The sequence below is a fragment of the Vigna radiata genome, chromosome 5 (genome assembly GCF_000741045.1).
Source record: "Vigna radiata var. radiata cultivar VC1973A chromosome 5, Vradiata_ver6, whole genome shotgun sequence".
NCBI classification, from domain to species: Eukaryota; Viridiplantae; Streptophyta; class Magnoliopsida; order Fabales; family Fabaceae; genus Vigna; species Vigna radiata.
This window is the reverse complement of record NC_028355.1, coordinates 11,117,238-11,136,634: the sequence shown is the minus strand read 5'-3', so window position 1 is coordinate 11,136,634 and position 19,397 is coordinate 11,117,238. Positions and strand designations below refer to the sequence as shown.

Sequence of the window (19,397 nt, the reverse complement as noted above, 5' to 3'; positions counted from 1 at the left end):
TGGCTAGGGGGAATAGGAAGGGAATGTAGTTCTGGAAAGAAGCATGTAGAGGCAAGGGGATTAAGTGATAGTGAGTGGCAATCTGATAGTTGTGGTAGTATAAATATAAGTGATGATTCAGATGTTGAAACATCTAGATATGGAGATTTTGCAACCTTCAAAGAGCCCACAAGTATGAAAGAGTATAGATGGGAACTTGGTACATATTTCCCTAAAAAAAATGATTTCATTGATGCAATTAGAAGTTATGGAGTACACAATGGTAGAAAGTTGAAGCTGTGGAAGAATGATAAGAGAAGAATTAGCGTGAAATGTTATGGCTCACAAGGGAAATGTCCCTGGTACGCTTATTGTGGATATAGGAGTACCCAGCGTACATGGCAGCTAAGAAAGCTTGTGGACAGGCATACTTGTACTAGGGAATTCAAAGTTGGTCTAGTAACCTCTAAATGGTTAAGTGGGAGGCTGGAGAAGAGCATCAAAGCAAATCCTGATTTTAAAATGTCAAATCTGCACAACAATTTCTGTAAGAAATTTAATGTACGTGTGTCTAGGGCTACAACAAGTAGAGCAAAGGCAATGGCAACANCTAGCATTGAGGGTAGCTTCAAAGAACAATATCTAAGNCTCTATGATTATGCAGAGGAGTTGCTGCGGGCAAACCCAGGTTCAACAGTTAAGATTAATGTTGAACCAAACCAGGATAAAACCATATTCAAGAGAATTTATGTTTGTTTAAAAGCATGTAAGGACAGCTTTGTATCTTGTAGACCAATTATTCATTTGGATGGTTGTTTCTTAAAAGGGAAATATGGAGGAGAGCTTTTAACTGCTGTTGGCAGAGATGCTAATGACCAGATGTGTCCCTTAGCTTATGCTGTAGTTGAAGTTGAGAATAAGGAATCATGGACTTTTTTCTTGGAATTGTTAATTGAGGATCTTGGAGGTGAGGGGTTTTGTTCAAGATGTACATTTATGTCAGATCAGCAAAAAGTAAGTAACAACAAACACTTTTATTCATTACTTTCTTCACCTTATAAAGTAAGGAAATTTAATGGTCCTACTTTGTTTGAATAGGGACTTCTTCCAGCTTTACAAAGACTATTGCCTGATGTGGACCAGCGTTACTGTGTTAGGCACATTTATTCAAATTTCAGAAAGAAATTTGCTGGCTTAAACCTCAGACAATTACTATGGAAGGCTGCAACATCAACCACCCCTGAAGCATGGGAGTCAGTAATGAGACAGATGAAGGAAGTTAACATTGACGCATTTAAATACTTGATTCAAATTCCACCAAGGCAAGTTAACATAGGCGCATTGAAATTGTTAGTATAACATGCTTTTTAAATTTATGCAAATGTTTAACTTTATATTGTTGCAGACATTGGTCTAGATCCAGGTTTACAGGAATACCTTCTTGTGACACACTTGTCAACAACATATCTGAAGGTTTTAATAGTGTCATCTTAGATGCACGGGGCAAACCTATAATATCAATGTTGGAAGAGATTCGGATGTACTTGATGAACAGATGGGCATCCAATAGAGAGAAGGTTAGCAGATTTGAAGGTATCATATGCCCAAAGATTAAAAAAAGACTGTAGAAGGAGTTAGAGAAGACAAAATACTGGATGCCAAGGTATGAAAACCTTTGAATTTGGTATAACTAGTTAACTGTTGTTGTTAACATTAATTTTTTTCCATTTGGCAGTTGGTCAGGGATGCAAATATTTCAGATCACTCATACATCCATCATTGCTTAGAAGTACGTGGTTGATGTTGAGAAAAGAGATTGTAGCTGCAGAAAATGGACAATAACAGGAATACCTTGCTGCCATGCACTCACAGCCATGAGCTTTCTCAACATCAATCCTGAAGAATACTTGCCACTTTGGTTTAGGACTTGTACGTATGAAGAAACATACAACCCAATCATTTACCCTCTGAATGGTCCTCATCTATGGCAAAGGACTTTAACACCCGACATTGAGCCTCCACCAAAAAGAATCTTGCCAGGGAGACCACAAAAGAAAAGAAGACTTGGAGGTTGGGAGCAAAGGAAAGATGATACACAGATTGGACAAAAGGGAATTCCTAAAAAATGTTCCATTTGCAGAGAAGTAGGGCATAAACGACCTAACTGCCCTCAAGCAAATCAACAGCCACCCCAGGAAGCACCACACCAGGAAGCACCACACCAAGAAGCACCACAACAAGAAGCAGAACCAGAACACCAAGCTACACCAAACCAGGAATCTCANATTACTCAACAAACCCAACCAGATCAAACAACAGCACCAATTTAGATTGTCTTAGTTTGTAGTTTGGAGAAATAGCTGTCATGTATTTTGGATGATATTAGATGTTTTTTGGAGAATATTTGATGTATTTTGGTTGACTTGAAATGTATTTTGGTTAACAGCTACATCTTTATTGGTCTGAGTTGTTTCTTAGTTTGTAGTTTTTTGGAGAATATTTGAACATCATATTTATATTACAAAGACCTTTATATGAAAGCAGATTCTGATTATCTTATTTCAATTGCTTTGTACTTTTATGTTCTCATATGGAAGCATATTCTGATATCATCAACACAAAATAACCAACTTAAAATAACACAATATAACCACCTTCATTAGAACCTGAATGTCATTCATTACAACCTCATTACAATAAACACTCTGATTACAAACTCAATCTCATCCATTACAATATAACCAAGTTCTTCATCACAAAATGTGACAGATACACCACTTAAAAAAAATTAAAACATACGACATACAAGGACGATGATAATCAACCCCATCATACATAACATGGATATTAAGACCTTCTCTCTTTTCTGACAAACCAAAAGTGATCTCTCNAAATTAATGATCTTTCTCCTTTGNCATCCAATTGTAGTATCCCTTTCATCTCCATTATCTTCATTGTGCCATTTGAAGAAATTACATCCTCGCACTTCTTCATAACGAGTCCGCTTGTAATTAGGGCAGCCCCAAAAATGCTTGCCCTGGTTCTTAGGAGTTTTTGCCACTCTCAATACGCAAGGTCTCCACAATAGCAGATTTGGCTGCCAACAACCATTCCTCTTGATGATGAAGCACCATGAGAGCTCCCCCATGAGCAAGACGAACATTGATTCTTTGTCATTGCCTCTCGTCCACCTCAAGAAAACAACCTCAATCACCAACAAGAACCCCAAACAGAGAACACCCCAACACCGGATCCCGTGGTTAGGGTACGCACCTAACAAAACAGAAACCAACTTCCTTACCTTAGGGCACACCCTTCAAACGAAGAACATGAACCCTTCTCTGACAACGACGAACTTTTACCATCAACCCTCAACTCAAATCGTTCACCTCAGTAGCTCCTTCACCTGACCTGCTTCCATCCACATGAATATCTATCTTAGGGCAAGCACGACGACGACCATCAACAATATATAATTTTTATTCCATTCAAAGTGTATTCACTTATCTGTATTCCTACATAACATCCTTTGCCACGTTTCATAACTTCTTTGCCACATCATACCAACATTTAACGCCGTTCTCACGCAGTTAACGGAAGGGACTTATTTGAAATTATGTTTTGAACTTGGGGACTAATTGTTGACATTGGTGAAATAGGGGACCAAATTGAACACTCTAATATAACTTGGGGACCAAAAAGTGGTTTAAACCTTTTTTTTTTCTTGTTGTAAAACATTAGTTCTTATCAAAGATTCAATTATTTGTGATGTTGTCCATCTTTATCTTATTTCACGTTCTTTTTATATTTCTTTTTATTATCTCTTATTTATTTTGTCTATTTTACATAAAGAATCCAAATTTTTAAAAACGATTGCAATCTTTTGGTGGATAGGATCGTATCAAGATGCAGATCGAGATTATCGCAAGTCAGATGATTAAGATTATTTCGAGTGCACATAATACACTAGTCATCCCATACTCGATATAAAACATATACAACTCTTTGAAATACCAATATGATGTCGGTGTTGGTCTTGTTGTTATGATATGATGCAAAGAAAATTTATATTTCTTTGCTCATCTCACCCTATAGGTATAGTAGCCCCCAACCTCGAGAAGAGTAGTGACGAAAGGATTAATGGACAATGATCAAGGTGTCAAAGATTGATGTGCCCTAGGGAAACCCAACTATCATGATCTTTGACCGTCAATCTAAAAAAATCTAACAGTTGGAACTGAAGAGGTGGAAGACTAAGATGTGTCTCTCATTTCCTATAAAAAGAAGTTCTCTTATTTCATTTGAGCACCCTTCTTTCAAAGTTCTTCCTTTGTTGTCGAGATCTTTTAAAAAGTTCATAGTTTATCTGTCAAATAATTATTAGGTATGTCATCTAATAGTTCAAACATGTCTTTTGATAATGTCACGAGCTTGCATAATAGTGAGGCAAGGTTGAAATCTTCATTTGAAACTTCATCTTCCAAAACTCGTAATGTGATAATAGAAACTCGAGAAGAGCCAACGAATGAGATAACTGAGTTGAACCTGCTGAGAAGGGGGGTATGACTACATAAATCCTAAAGTTGAAATGTATTTTTCTAAATTTAGATGGTCCTCTACCCTTTGGTGGTATTGCAATAACATATATATGTACGAAGTGTCTTTTGAAAGGGTATGTGCCATAAATAATGTTTGTCATGGCCGAGAGGGTTATGAGTAAGATTTTTTATATGAATGTCGTGTTTTTTACCCAATGTCCGCCTCCCCTTCAACGAGTTCACAACAGGAGTTTTTCGAATGTTAAATGTATCTCTCACTCAACTCCACCCGAATAGCTAGGGGTCCCTCCAAGTTTATTGAATTATATGTAAAGATTTAAAGTTAGTCCTACACCCCAATACTTTCTTCATTTCTATAGTACTGACCTCGGTTTTCCGTTAGTTGGCTCTCTTTAGTCAGCCAAGCAGGATCTTGTTTACTCATCTCGTATTCATCTTCTTTTAAGAATTTTATCGGCTCAAGCTTTAGAAATTAAGAGAAAAAAAACAAATAGAAGGGATGAAGGAAGGATAAGAAAAACCTAGGACTATATAATTACCGTTGGTTCAAAATTGCTTTAGGAATGAAGCATATACTCATTACTTTTGAAAAAAGTACCCAACAAAAAGGAGATAAGCTAATCAATCATTATTGCAATAGAGGTTATAGACTACAAATATTTTAGGGCTTACTCGACGATTATAAAATCATAATCTAAAATAAGTCTTTTAGACTATGGTTATCACTTATAGATTACAAATCTTCCAATAATCATAGTTTATTATCACTTATTGACTATAATTCTCCTAATAATCATAGTCTATTATCACTTACAGACTACAATTGTCCCAATTATGTACTACAATTATCCCAACTATAGAATACGGTTGTCCCAATGACTATAGTGTATTATCACTTAGATTATGATTCTTCCAAAACCTATAGTATATTATCCTTTTGGATTTTTTAATTGCACTTTTATTTTAGTTTCTCTATAATTAAGTAATATGGAAAAAAAAATAGAACTAAAACTAGAACCAAAATCAGTGGATCTCATAATCATAAACAACGAATAATTACATATATCATTGACTATGTTGAAGGATAACTACAAATGTCAAGAATGTGTATGTAAATAATAAAAAGAAATTTACAAAATCATATAACCTAATGTGTCGTACAATTCTAACAAATAGGTTGTCTAAGTATTTCTAATGTAGTTCATTGATTCAGAATCTCATGGTTGAATGTCGAAGTACTCTAAAAGAACAATAACTTCAAAAAAATAGACAAATGTTTTTTTAATTATGAATTCGTTAGATCATTACCTGATCTTAAGCCCTTTGAATATAAGCTTGAATAATTGTGCTCATTGATTGCATAATATAGTATTCACACTTAAACCCTTTAGCTTGTTTATTACACTACAATGTTGAATACCAACACAATTAATAACATTAATTAAAGAAGAAAAGTTGTTAGCAAAACGATAAAGATTAAGTTTTGATGATGTCCAAAGTCAGGAGATATTAAGATTCAAGAAGATCCTTTGAAGACTTGTACTCTTACAGAAAGCTTTTGTAATAATTGTAGTTTAATGTTTAGGACTTAGATTTTCAGTGGTTTTGATTCCATGTACTTTCATACTTTGTAATTGATGTTCAGAGTCAAAATTGCATTGTTTTAATCGATTAAACCTAGTATTAATCTATTAAACAGAGTAAAAGTTGAAAACTCAAACTGCCTCTGTAATAATCGATTAAAATACCTTTTAATTGATTAGTTAATTGATTAATCCACAAATTAATCGATTAAATTAATCCACAAATTAATCGATTAAAGGTGACCGTTGGAGTTTTCTAGTCGTTGTACTGATTTTAATCAATTAACAAGAATATTAATCGATTAAAAAGTTTAGATGGCTGGAAACGAAGAACGAAAAGGTATTTACTTGAGTCTATAAATAGGCTCTCATTTTCCTTCAACATCAACTCTTCCTTTGTGCTCTAGAACTCTGAAATCATTGAGAATTGTGTGATCTTGTTCAACTAAAGAAACTCTTGTTTGTGGAGCAGTTGAAGTGCTACTACGGTGACAGAGGAATAGTTGGTTCATCCTTGGTGTGTATGAGGAAGCGTTTGGAAGAGAAAGTCATCCTTCATGAAGCATTCGAAGGAAGTGTTTCATCCTTTATGAAGATTCAAAGGAGGTGCATGTTCATCTCTTGTGGCATCAAGAGAGGTGTCTTCTAAACTTTTACAAATTGTTTATTTGTGATTGTAATTTGTAATTGTTTTGTAAGTAGTAAATTGTTTATCTTGTTTTGAGATAAGCGATTGGGCATAGGATTGGTAAGATCCGAACCAGGATAAAATCATCTGTGCAAATTTTTCTCAACCTTACTCTTTTTATTTATCATTATTATTTGCTTAGTAAGTAAAATTGAGAATAAATTTTAAAAGGCACAAGTTATCATTAAAAACCAATTCACCCCTCTTGGTTTGTTATTCCAAGCTAACTATTTCGCTGCAACCACTCTGACAAAAGTGACTAAACAATTATAATTGGACAAAAGAATTGATAACCAACCATGTGACCTTTTGTAATATTGGAGTTGATTTTCCTTTGAGCATATTATATCCCAAGTATGAACTAAGAAAAAGACATTAGTCAATGTTCGCTTTTATAAAAATGAAATTACATAAATTTTCATACTAAATATCAAATAGAAACTAAGATTTATTTCATGCAACAACAACTCAATTGAAATATCAAGTAAACTAAATTTATGTATACAATAAATCAATTATAGAAAAAAATATATCAAACAACATATTCAAGGAATAATCCAAATAACACAACAATTTAAATAATAAAAGATAGGTTTAAACCTCTTTTTGGTCCCTAAGTTATGAGCGGATGGATATTCAGTTTAGTCCCCGCTTTTAAAAATGTAAACCTTTGTCTTGTTCCTTTGATGATGAGGAATTACAAAGTGCATCTCTTGAAGAGTTTGAAAATTTAGTGTGAGAAACTTCTTTTCTCAAGAATTGCTTTTCTACTTTGATAGCTCTATGAATCACATCATACCATTTCTCATCATCATGGAGTTTAACTAAATCTCTGATGTGTCTATGAAGGCCACTAATAAATCTTGTTATTTTTGTTTGTTCATTTTCAATGGTGTTAGTACAGTGTATGAGCACTTCAAGCTCACGTGCATATTCCTCCTCACACTTCGTCTATCTTGCTTAAGTCGTTGGAAAGTGGAAGGAGTATTTAAACTACCTTAGGCCTCAACTCCTAAGGAATGTAGGATTATTAGGCATGGTAGGAACATAAGCCCTCAGTTGAAGTTTAAGGCTAATGACTAGTCATCCCCAATGGAGGACTTAAAGGACCGATGATTCATCGTAGTACCTCGTTATTGACCTCACGGTTGGTGCCAATGTTTTATCTATGCATAGAAACTTCACAAAAATGACCAGACCATATCATTATGATCATTGATCAATAGACTCACATTGATGACTCTAAAGACACATACATTCATATAAAGAATGCATGTACATAGAAAATTAATATACCAAAGAAAAAACATAAAATCTACTTACTTAAACGGAGAATTTAATTGGATAGATAGAAATAACTCACCAAGAGGATCACTTCTATGATCTCAAATATTCAAAGAGTGTGATATAGTAAAAAGAAGGTAGAGAGTTTTAGAAAAAAATATTTTTAGAAAGAAGATATGCTATCAAATAATGAAACTCGTTTATTGAAAATCTATTTAAAATATTTTATTATTATAATAGCAATCAAGTTCCATCATTTTAAATCTATTATAATCACTATTATTTCTAAAAATCATTTTCTAGGTCCTTACAAATAAATCTCAGATAATTGGTAAATTTCTACTAATTCAATTATATTTAAATTTATTAATTCCAAAAGTATGTTTATACTTAAATTTACAACATTCATATGATTATGATTTAAGATAACTTAGAAACTAAAATAATTCATTTTATAAACTGTTTCGGTAGGGATTTGTAGGACTAAGAGACTAACCTTTCTGACGTGACTTTACTGCTTTCTGATGCTAGAGTTGTGTGCTCCGCCTGTTGCCTTCAATCTGGACCGCTCTGTTGCACTCTTGATCAGTGAGGGGGGATGTACCTGCAAAAGGTACTCTGACACTCAAGTTAGGCGTGTGTTTGAAGAGCTTCTGCTCACAATTGAATATTTAGTGAATTGTTATCACTATTGAGTATTTGGATCTAGTAAAGCGTGAGTAGAATGTACCTGGCTTTTGGGCCTAACCTTATATTTATAAGTCATCTCATGGATCCTAAACTAGAACAAATCCAATAGAATAAAAATAACTTACCTTTAGATTCGGTTAGTTACTCATAAACAACTTATCAATATCTTTAATTATATCTTCGATTATTTTATCATCTGCTGGACTATTGGTCCAATAATAACTTAAAGGTTGACTTAATTATGGTCCAACATCAATAAAACCATTTGACTTGATTAACATTATTATCTCTGTAGCAGATGAACTGAACGGTCTTGAGTATTAATCGTTCGATGTATACTATATATCATACATAAACCAAAAATAGTAAATAAATCTATTTCATACAAAGTGTTCCACGCTTAATAGTTATATATTCTTAAGAATCGAAGTCTAAAACAATTCTGAAAGACAAATAATTCCAAATTTCAAATCTCACATTACTTCGAATAAAAAAGTGAGAATAGATTTAAGATGGAACGATATAGAATTATGTATAAATACAAAAACGATATAAATGATTTTATATAATTTATATAATATTTATATAAACTCTTATAGTATTTGAAGTTTATCATTTTGGTCCTACAATATTGGCATTGTTTCGGTCCTTTTGATGAGGTGTTCTGTTAAAAAAATATCATGTTCGAATATGACATAAAGCATCGGCGGACACTGACTCTCTTGAGAACCTGATATTTTCTGTGACACATTATCATTTAACAATAATAAATAAAAACAATAAATTATTATATCAAAGGAGATAAAATGAGAACATTAAGGAGAACTAATGACACATTCAACACATTCGTTTATTTCGTATAAAGAAAAGGATAAAATGAAGAATTTGTTTTTAATTATTATTTTTACATAACATATTTTTGAAACAATCGAATTAAAAGTAAAATTAATCTGTACTTAAAATAAAAATAAACATAATTTATTAGAAAAAATATTTAATTGATGCTATTAATGCAGTATTCAAATAAACATTTAAATCAAGTATTAATTTTCTCATTATATTAATTATTATATTTATTACATAATTAATTTTAATAACATTATCTAATATTATACTCATTAAATAACATATCATTGTCAAATTTAATAAATGTAATTCTATTATAGTATATGTATATTAAACATACAAGTTTTTAAATGAATATTTTTATTTTGAACTTACAAAATGTTAACACCTTAAATTTTTATTTAAATGAAAACGTAGTAATTCAAATATTTTTTCGAAAAGTTTTACTAAGTTGATTTAATTTTAGTAATACACATTATAAAGTTATACAAAAAATAAGTATCATATTAATCTAATTTCATAATTAACATTATACTGTCTCAAAAAAAAAAACAAATAGTATTAACAATAAAATTAATTAAGATTCGATTTTTTCTTAATCTTTCTCATCCTCTTGTCACTTCTACATAATATATGTAACATTTGCATTAACATCTATTTCCGTATAACACAAACATTATACTATCATTGCAATAAACACAAACAATAGGAATGAGTTAACAATAGTAACATAGAAAAATAAGATCATGTCAAACAATTACAAGGCAATAACCCTTCTATTAACAATCAGTGACTAAGACTCGATTACTCCTGACCCCGTACCCTCAATAGTTCTACCCAAGTTTGTTAATTAAAGGCAACTTGTGCCAATAACCACTATCTTTACGAACATGTGTCATCTTCCATGCTTCGCTGCACCACTTTTGTTCACCAAAACAAGCTAATTCGAGTGGTCTTCCACCATAGCTTCGCACCTATCTCCCATGTTCTTTAAGGTTTATAAGCAAATCTCCAATGCTGCTCCCATTGATAATATGATCAACATTAGCTGGAACCCTATGAGCGAGATATCTATCCCTTTCTACTCCCTAAAAAAAGTAAAAGGTAGCATTCAAATTTCAGTCCCTTCTATCACTCCTCATGGACGAAGAGACACATCTCTTCTACCATCTCTTAAAGATGAAGAGATCCACCTTTTTATCCTTTTGCAAGAGAAAAAATACAAACCTTATACAAGGAAGTATATAAATAATAAACCATAATATAAATAATATACATTCATAATTTATCTTTTAGTTACAATTTTAAATAATAATAAAATTAAAAAATATATAAATAATAAACCATAATATGTTTGCATAGTTAAGAGAAAAGATCCTCTACTAAACTAGATAATTGTTTAAACACAAAAGTGGTATAATTGAGATAAAATGTGAATATCTTATTATTTATTTTAAACCTTTCTCTTATATTTTCTATCCTTTTTCTATAAATGTGAAAGGTTTGCCTATTTTTTCATTCATCAGAGTCTACCTTAATGATTTTAGTGGAGAACAAAACAAGTTTGTCAATCAAAATTTGTTTTAGATTAGGTTTCTATTTGCTTATTCTCTTGAGTTAGTTTTGGGAAGTTTTGTATGCATGTAGGCATGACTCTATATAGTCATTTAGGACAAAGATGAATCTATATTAATGTAAGATCATAAAAATATATTCAAAATCATTTATCAGAATCTTTCATGTGCTAGTCTAACTTCCTTGTGTGGTAGGAGAAGTTGAAAGTTTGACCTTAAATCTAAACAAGCTTTAATGGGTAAAGGTAGCTCTTATATATGATTTTGATAGTACTTTTGATGTGAATGTGACTTGGTCACAATGACTTTTATTTGGGTTAATTTTGTTTTTAAGCCCCAAATTATCAGCAAAAATTGCATTTTGTTCCTCTCATAAATTTTATAACAATTTCACTTGTATACTTTATGAATGTATGACATCCTTGACAACTAATGACGTTAAACAATTTACAATGTGACAAACAACATTGCACAGTGGATTAAAATTGAATATCATTGCGGTTATGTGTGTTGACACATGGTACTTGGAACATACATATTTACGTGTTTCACTTTTTTTAAAGATGAGGACCCATTACGGTTATGAGAAAAGACTCAAAGGAATTTCACACTAAAAAAGGTTTCTCGTTAGTGGTGCGTGTGTGTTGCTCCTTGATACATTCACGTGGGTTGTTGTTGTTGCTATTATGAGTAAGAGAGATGTTAATGTTATTCCTATTGTGTGGATTTTTCAACTTAGATAATGGAAGGTAGGTCAAGTATTGTGTCTTTATTTTTCTAGAGTACTTTGGATTTAATATCATTATTGAGATATTGAGATGGTAAATCAACTTTTGCTTATTAACTTATTACAAAGGTTGTTATACTGAATTTTGAATATGATTTTGATGAGAATATTATAGTTATTATGGATGGATTTATCAACTCAATAAAAGTGAGTGTTATAATTAGGAAAGTTAAGGTTATTAATAGTTGTTGTTGTAGCTATCAAATAATTATCACTTCTATTATAGTAGTACTATGAAGTGAATAAGTAGATAGGGGTAGAAACTTTATTTGTTTCCCAACAAATTCCATGAAAGAACTCACATAGAACAATTCCTTATGATGTATGCATAAGGTGTTAAACGAAATAATAATACATAAGGAGTTTGTGAAGAAAGTAGTAAATTATGCATAATGAATGAGAAGACTTAAACAAATGTGATGAATATAGGTTGATTCTCCAACCCTCTCGTAATAGGATTCTTTATTGGTTTTCATATAATTATTTCTCAATCAATCCTTATCTAGATTTGTAATTAACCAAAATAACTTTTCAATTAATTTGTTTAAGTTTCTTACTCTTAATAAGTAAAAAAAAATAATAATAACACAATTGAGTTAAGAGGACTATATCTATTTATTTTTAAGTTTAAGGATCAAATTGTATCAAAGTTTGGGATATAGACGAATTCAAATTTTGCGTCCAAATTTAGAGACTAAAAACATAATAACCCTGTTTGATTTAATAAATGCATAAATGTCAAATTTTAAAACACTAATGCAAAGTTAGCCTACCACATCAAGTATTTTACATTGATGAAAAAAAATGTGTGTTGACAATTTTGTAAATAAGTATAACCTTTTTATGTTATAGACTATGGAGTATGATATAAAAATCAATATTTTATGCTAGACTTACATACGTCTGATGTAAATATTTAAATTTTATGTCAGATCTTAAAAGCATACGTAGATATATTTACATTAAGGAAAATGATTTTTCTTTTTGCGGAGAAACTATCATCAGTTTCATTTTCTTCTTCAATGGTAGCATTATACATGTTTGTGGAGGTTTTATAAGCTATTTTGTGGCCTGAATTAGTGGATACTAGTGTTTTTAGGGTGGTGGGCGTTTTTCTCCAATTGCAATACAGCATTTTTGGATTCAAGTAAGCCATTGAGGTAAATGTTTTATATTTCCATTGTATTCTTAAAATTGAATGATTATTTTTGGAGGGTTAGGTTAGAGGTCTCCAAACACAAAGCAACACCTTTTTCACTTGTCTTCATTGTGAAACAAAGTCATTAATGAGATTAGTGACGGGAATGGTGAAACCAATGATTTTGATCTCAGTAGAAAGTATGAGAAGAAGATTGTGATTTGATTTGTGCTTAGAGTTAAACTAAAAGATAAATACCATTGAAAATAAAGGAAAAATGAAGATAATAAAATAAAACAACCTAAACCTAATTGGATTTAAAGATGATCTTGCCAAATATTATGACTAACATAAGTTTACATCTCACATTTATGTTAAACTTAAACTCTTATCTAATATAATTAAACTTAATGAAGAAATATAAATAAATAAAACTCAACCCTAAGGACATTATACAAGAAAATGAATAGATAAACTATTACATTCTATGACTATTTTATTAAAATTACAAAATTATTATATTTATTGATTTCTAAATATATCTTAAAAAATATATTAAAGATATTAAAGTCAGGAATATAGTGCTCATAATACAACCCAATCGAGTTATCTCTTATCAAAACGCACAAGTTTGAATTTTTTATTATTATATCAAATATAATATATTTAGTTCCTTCTTCCACCCATTTATATTCACATTTCTTCCTATTTCTATAATATTTTTCTTCTTTCTCTTTATTAAAGATATATGAATATATTGAATCGAACCACGACTTAAGTCACCAAAATTAGTAGAACATCTATCTAAGTTTCGTATAATCAATCTTTTTTAAAATTGATCCAATCTTTCTTTATAACACATAAATCACTTTAGAAGTTGACGGAAGTTACACAATGTTCCTATTACATTAAATTTCTACAATCACCAACTCATTTAAAAGTCTCCACTTACTTAAAAAAATATATTCTATCATTTAGTCATATATATATATATATATATATATATATATTAAAAAGATGAAGGTCATATAGTGTTATTGTTGTGTCAAAAGAAAACTGAACAAATGGTATATATAGAGAGAAAAGATGCATGCTAGTTTTAAATTTTCAAGGATCACGAATGATATTGTTGTTTGAAAGATAAAACGGTGTCCATGTTTCCAACTATGAAACTTGGATTCCAAAACATACAACTTAACACCATTTTAATAGAAAAACAAACATAATACAGAATACCAAATTAAATCGAATAAAAAGCTAGAAAATCAAATCATCATCTAACCTAAATTAGAATATTGGAGTTACTTTCCTGCCCCTTCACATAATTGAATTTGCATTTAATTTCTGTAAAATCATTTATCGTTAATAAGAAAATAAAACAAATTTGAAGACTCTTACCTCCCATTTAGTTAATTTTGAAAACTTGAAAGAGTAAACCATACGGCCTGACTGAGCCGTTCAAGTGATTTTTCGGGAGTTATACAAATAATAAGAACTGTACAAGGCCCCCTAGCAACAACCATGATATTTTTAGTAAAATACCTTTCAAAATAAACAAATATGGTAGTTACACACTGATATTGAATCCTATGGCTATCACTATAAACGCTAGATGCAAGTTGTGAACAAAACTAACATCATACAATTCCGCATTTCCATGGGCAGGTGAAAATTTGTAGAACATGATCAGAAGACTATTTGGAGAACTCTACTACCAGGAATGACTATGAATCGAAAACACCATCAGCGAAGCTATACAAATCAGAACCTCCAGTGTGACTAGAAGCACCGATAGAGGGATGCTCTGGAACTCCTGCAAATTCTGGAGATGTTTTTCCATACAAGTTATTTACTAGTGCTGTAGATTGCCCCACAAAACTCTGCCCAACTAGCCTATCATGAGACAATGATGCCCCTTCCCCAACTCCATGCCATCTATAACTGTTGCTGTTTAGCACTGTCCCAACATTATCTCTTATCATATCCCCCTGATACCCAGAATATGAACCACCCATTCCTCCTCCAAGCATAATAGGTCCACTGGCAACTGTAGTTCCAAGATATTTTTCGGCCAAGGAATCCGAAACAGATCCAAGTTGTATGGATGTTGCACTGAGATAACTATTTGGGTAACCGCCATACGATCTACCGTCCAGCAAATGGGCTGCCAATGAACCCTCATACGAGCTATTGCCATTTATACGATTAACAATCCTTTGCTCATGCAAGGCCGCGAGTGAGGGTGATAGCACAGACACATCTCTTCCAGCAAACCTTGTTCGTTTAGCCTCTGGAACCTTCATTTTGTTAGATGAGTTGTTTTTATCTACTTTTCTCTTGACCATTGACTTCTCTTCAATTTTTACATTGGTATCACTAATATCTTTCTCCAAGTTGATAATTTCATCCTTAAGTTCCCACCCAGGAAGAAGTTTTACAAAGTCAATATTGTGGTCTTCCAAACAGTTCACTACAGATTTCAAAGCAGCTAAATATTTTTCATGTGCTTGCTTCTGTAAAACATCAACATGTGTCAATAATGATAATATTCATATGAAAAAAAAACACTCAATATAATAAATATTTAAAACATACCAGCACACTAGGAAAGTCATTTGCATCCTGTTTGGATTTCTTCCAAGTTTCTTCAGACTTCTGTAGAAATGTAGTCAGAGCTGTCTGAGGAGAATATTTCTCCTCAAGCCCAAAGGTATAAGCCAAATCAACAGCTTTAACAACCATGCCTTTTCTTATCATCCCATCTGCAATATCTGCAGCCAATATAACCAAAAAATGAGAAAAACCTTTTCAGAGTAGAAAGTAACAACATATTCATCACAATCATTATGGCCAACATGCCTGATTGAGAAAGAGGACAGTTAGGACGGCAATGAAATTAAAGGGTATGCTCATTTTCAATAATTGATGATTGGTAAGGTGTTCACAAATTTTTTCAGTACAATTTTATGTGCAAGAAAAGGTGTCATGGGGTGGAGTGTCAGTGAGTCGCAAATTATTTTCCACCATTCAACAGACCAATATCTCAGACTCCCGGGTATTCTAAACAACTAAAAATTACATGCCAAAGTCTAAGATCATAATTAGTAGTTTGGGATATGATTTTCTCTTACTATCTGAAGAAAAATAGAAAAGAAAATGCGAGAGAAATATGCAGTTGATAATATTCAGGAGATGTTTATTTTTGCGAAAATACAAAGCTAATACAAATATTAACCAAAAAAGATTGCAAGATCTGTGCTAATTTATACATGACGTGCTATGCAACAAACATTAAATGTTCCAGGAAAGGTCAATGAGTCGACAGCATGACAAAGAATTGAATAGCCGAATTCATCACAGAATTTCTCTCCAGGCTTGTTCCAAACCTGATGACATTAGTCTTTGGGCAGTATACTGTCACCAAACAGTCTCGCATTGTCTATAAAAGTTCCCACCCAGTTTGAGTCTCATTAAATGGAAGAAGCTAAAGCTACTTTAGCTATAGATTCCATTTACACTACCTCGCCACTCAAGTTTAGGCAAAGAAAACAATTTACTTTCTTTCAGTATTCTGATCTGACATGTAATCAAGGCATCACCTTAGCTTGTTGACAATTTAAACCCTAATTGAAACCATAGCTATTAACTACTATAATGGAAACAAAATCATTCCATTTCTTAGCATTGTCACAACTTTCAAATTTTATAAACAAAAGCTGTACAGCACAATATCTTATTCATACTCATCAGGCTATCACTATGATTACTACATTCACAAAAGCACACAACACATAAATGTATACAAATAAATGTATACCTGAAACCCTCTTAAGCAAGAGCTGAGACTGGCTAAGGGCATCGAAGATTTCTCTATGATTGCTAACAGACACTAAGCTCCATATATCCTCATCCCTGAAAACAGCAGGAATCCCAAAGCCAGCAACAAAGAGAATCAGACCCCTGGCATCAATCTCAGAGGCCTTCGACAAACCCCCTTCAACAATGAGCCTCTTCCTCCACGCAACCGCGGCCGAATCGGCCTCTTTCTTCAGCGAAGCCTCCACTTCCTCCTCCTTACCAACACATCCAGAGAGCAAATAGTATTCTAAAACCAGAACGGAAACCTGCCTTGCTGGAATCATCGGCGAGTCCTTCGTGTACGCTTTGCTTCCCTGAAGGAAAAACCTCCCAATGCATTCAAACACGAGCTTCGAAGGCTTCGGCGAACTCTTCAGCGCAACGGGAACCTGTTCCCGAAGCGACGCGGTGTCGGATAAACGCGATAACACGTATTTACGCAGGCCACGGCTATTCATCGTTTTGCAAAGCGAAAGAAGCTCGTCCTCTTCCTTTTCTTCTTCTTTTACTTTTTCTTTCTCTTCCTCTTCTTCTTCCTCTTCCTCTTCCTCTTCCGTCTTAGTTTTTGGCTTCGGGTTGGAATCTGTTTTAGCAGTCTCTGATTGAGAGACGATGGCTTCGGTTGTTTCTTTCGCATTTGGCGAGGCGTTGGACCCTGACGATTGGAGTTCTTTCATCCTTGCGTCGATGGCCTGTTCGATGAAATTAAAGTGCCTCTGCAGTTCGTCGTACCTGCTCTTGAAGGTTTGTATGGCAATGGAGAGGTTGTTGAGTTGGTTCACCGAATTCGCCAATTTGTCTCCGGCGTCGTTTTCGTTTTGCGGTGGCAGCGAAGGTAGTCCGTTTGTTAGGCTCTCAGTAGTGGCCATGGAAATAGGCTGACAATGAAAAGCAAAACCCTAGAATTTGCGCCGAAGAGAAAAATTGATTCCAGTCTCCTGTGGCACGCAAGAACGCAATCACGTGGATACGTGATCCAGTAGAAGGAAGGTGTCTGTAGTTATCGAGGGATGGGCCTATGCATCCTGTTCGGAGAGCTTCTCTACGCCACCACACTTCTTTACACCGCCATATTCCTTATTTACCCCTGCATTTAATTTTTTTAATTTTTTTGAGATAGTTAAAGAAGATGATTAAAAAAAATTTAATAGGTTTGGAGGTTCTATTTTTTACTATTAACATTAGCTTACTTTGTATGTTTTTATAATTATGTTTTTTAATTTGTAAAGATTATATATTATAAGAAAAAATTCTCAATAAATTGCAAAGAAAGACTTATATATATATATATATATATATATATATATATATAATTATTTTGTAAACTATTTTCTTTTATAGATATGTAAATATTATAATTTCTTATAATAAAAGAGAATTATTTTGAAAGACTTTAAAGTATAGTGTAAATATTATCTGGATATTTACATATCTTATTATAATTAATATTGATGGAACACGTAATGAGATGTTATAGATAGTGTATGTTAACAGATTGAGAATAATAATATTTTGTATTTTTTTTGTAAAGCTGATAAGAAAATTACCATAATATCCTTTGTCAGTAAAGAAAATATTTTGTTTTTGTTATTTATACAGGGGATTGTTTGGCAGTATGCACAGAAAAAGATAAGGAGCAAATTATATATTATTTATTATATTAAAATGAAGGAACATAACTTATTTTTTTCACATGAAAAAAAGTAATATAATAGAATACTTTTAGATCGATTGTTATAGTGGATAAATAATATTGATTTCTTATACATGACAATCATTTGTCCGGATAATGTATCGAAAAAAATTTGAAAGAAGATAGAATTATTTTCAAGTAGAACGAAAAGTAGGGTGTGGTGTGATTTTGGAAAATAATAATTTCATGAAAATATATGAGCTACCTATTATTTGGTGACATGGCAGAGTTATATCATTGGAAGTTATAAAATATAAAATATAAAATATAAAATATAAAATATAAGAAAATAATGTTGATAAGAATATGCACATATACAAATAACTCACTAAAATAATTTGTAGTGGTTAGACCATTGAAATTACTCTAATAGATGTTGGACCACTAACAAACATGTGTTTGCTTTAAAAGTGCATCAATAAAATCCATTTGTGTTCACAAAACAAATATAAACTACTAAATTCATGATTCTTCAAAATTATTTTCATAACACAGTTTTTCAAACATTGTTGACAAACCATCAAAATAATTGAAAGGCTTGGAGAAAATAATTCATTTTTAAACTATTGTGTGCGATGATGCAGGAGCAATGCTAGAGAATATAGCACTTTTCAAATGATAGAAGGTCTACGTTGAAGCTTCCGACAAAAAAGAAACAAGATTCTATTTAAACTCCTTTTAGCCACGCAAAATAATAAAATTTTTTGCACTTTTTAAC

The 19,397-nt window shown here is 32.2% G+C and overlaps 1 protein-coding gene across 1 annotated transcript; it reads right to left on the bottom strand.

The window, feature by feature from the left end:
• Nucleotides 1-14,557: 14,557 nt before the first annotated feature.
• On the bottom strand, nucleotides 14,558-18,046 carry LOC106759672 (protein FRIGIDA). Its single transcript, XM_014642963.2, has 3 exons — nucleotides 16,946-18,046; nucleotides 15,724-15,899; nucleotides 14,558-15,641 (listed from the first exon to the last, which is right to left on the bottom strand). Exons 1-3 carry the CDS (start codon nucleotides 17,853-17,855, stop codon nucleotides 14,853-14,855), a joined length of 1,875 nt encoding a protein of 624 aa, XP_014498449.1. The 5' UTR covers nucleotides 17,856-18,046; the 3' UTR covers nucleotides 14,558-14,852.
• Nucleotides 18,047-19,397: the final 1,351 nt, after the last annotated feature.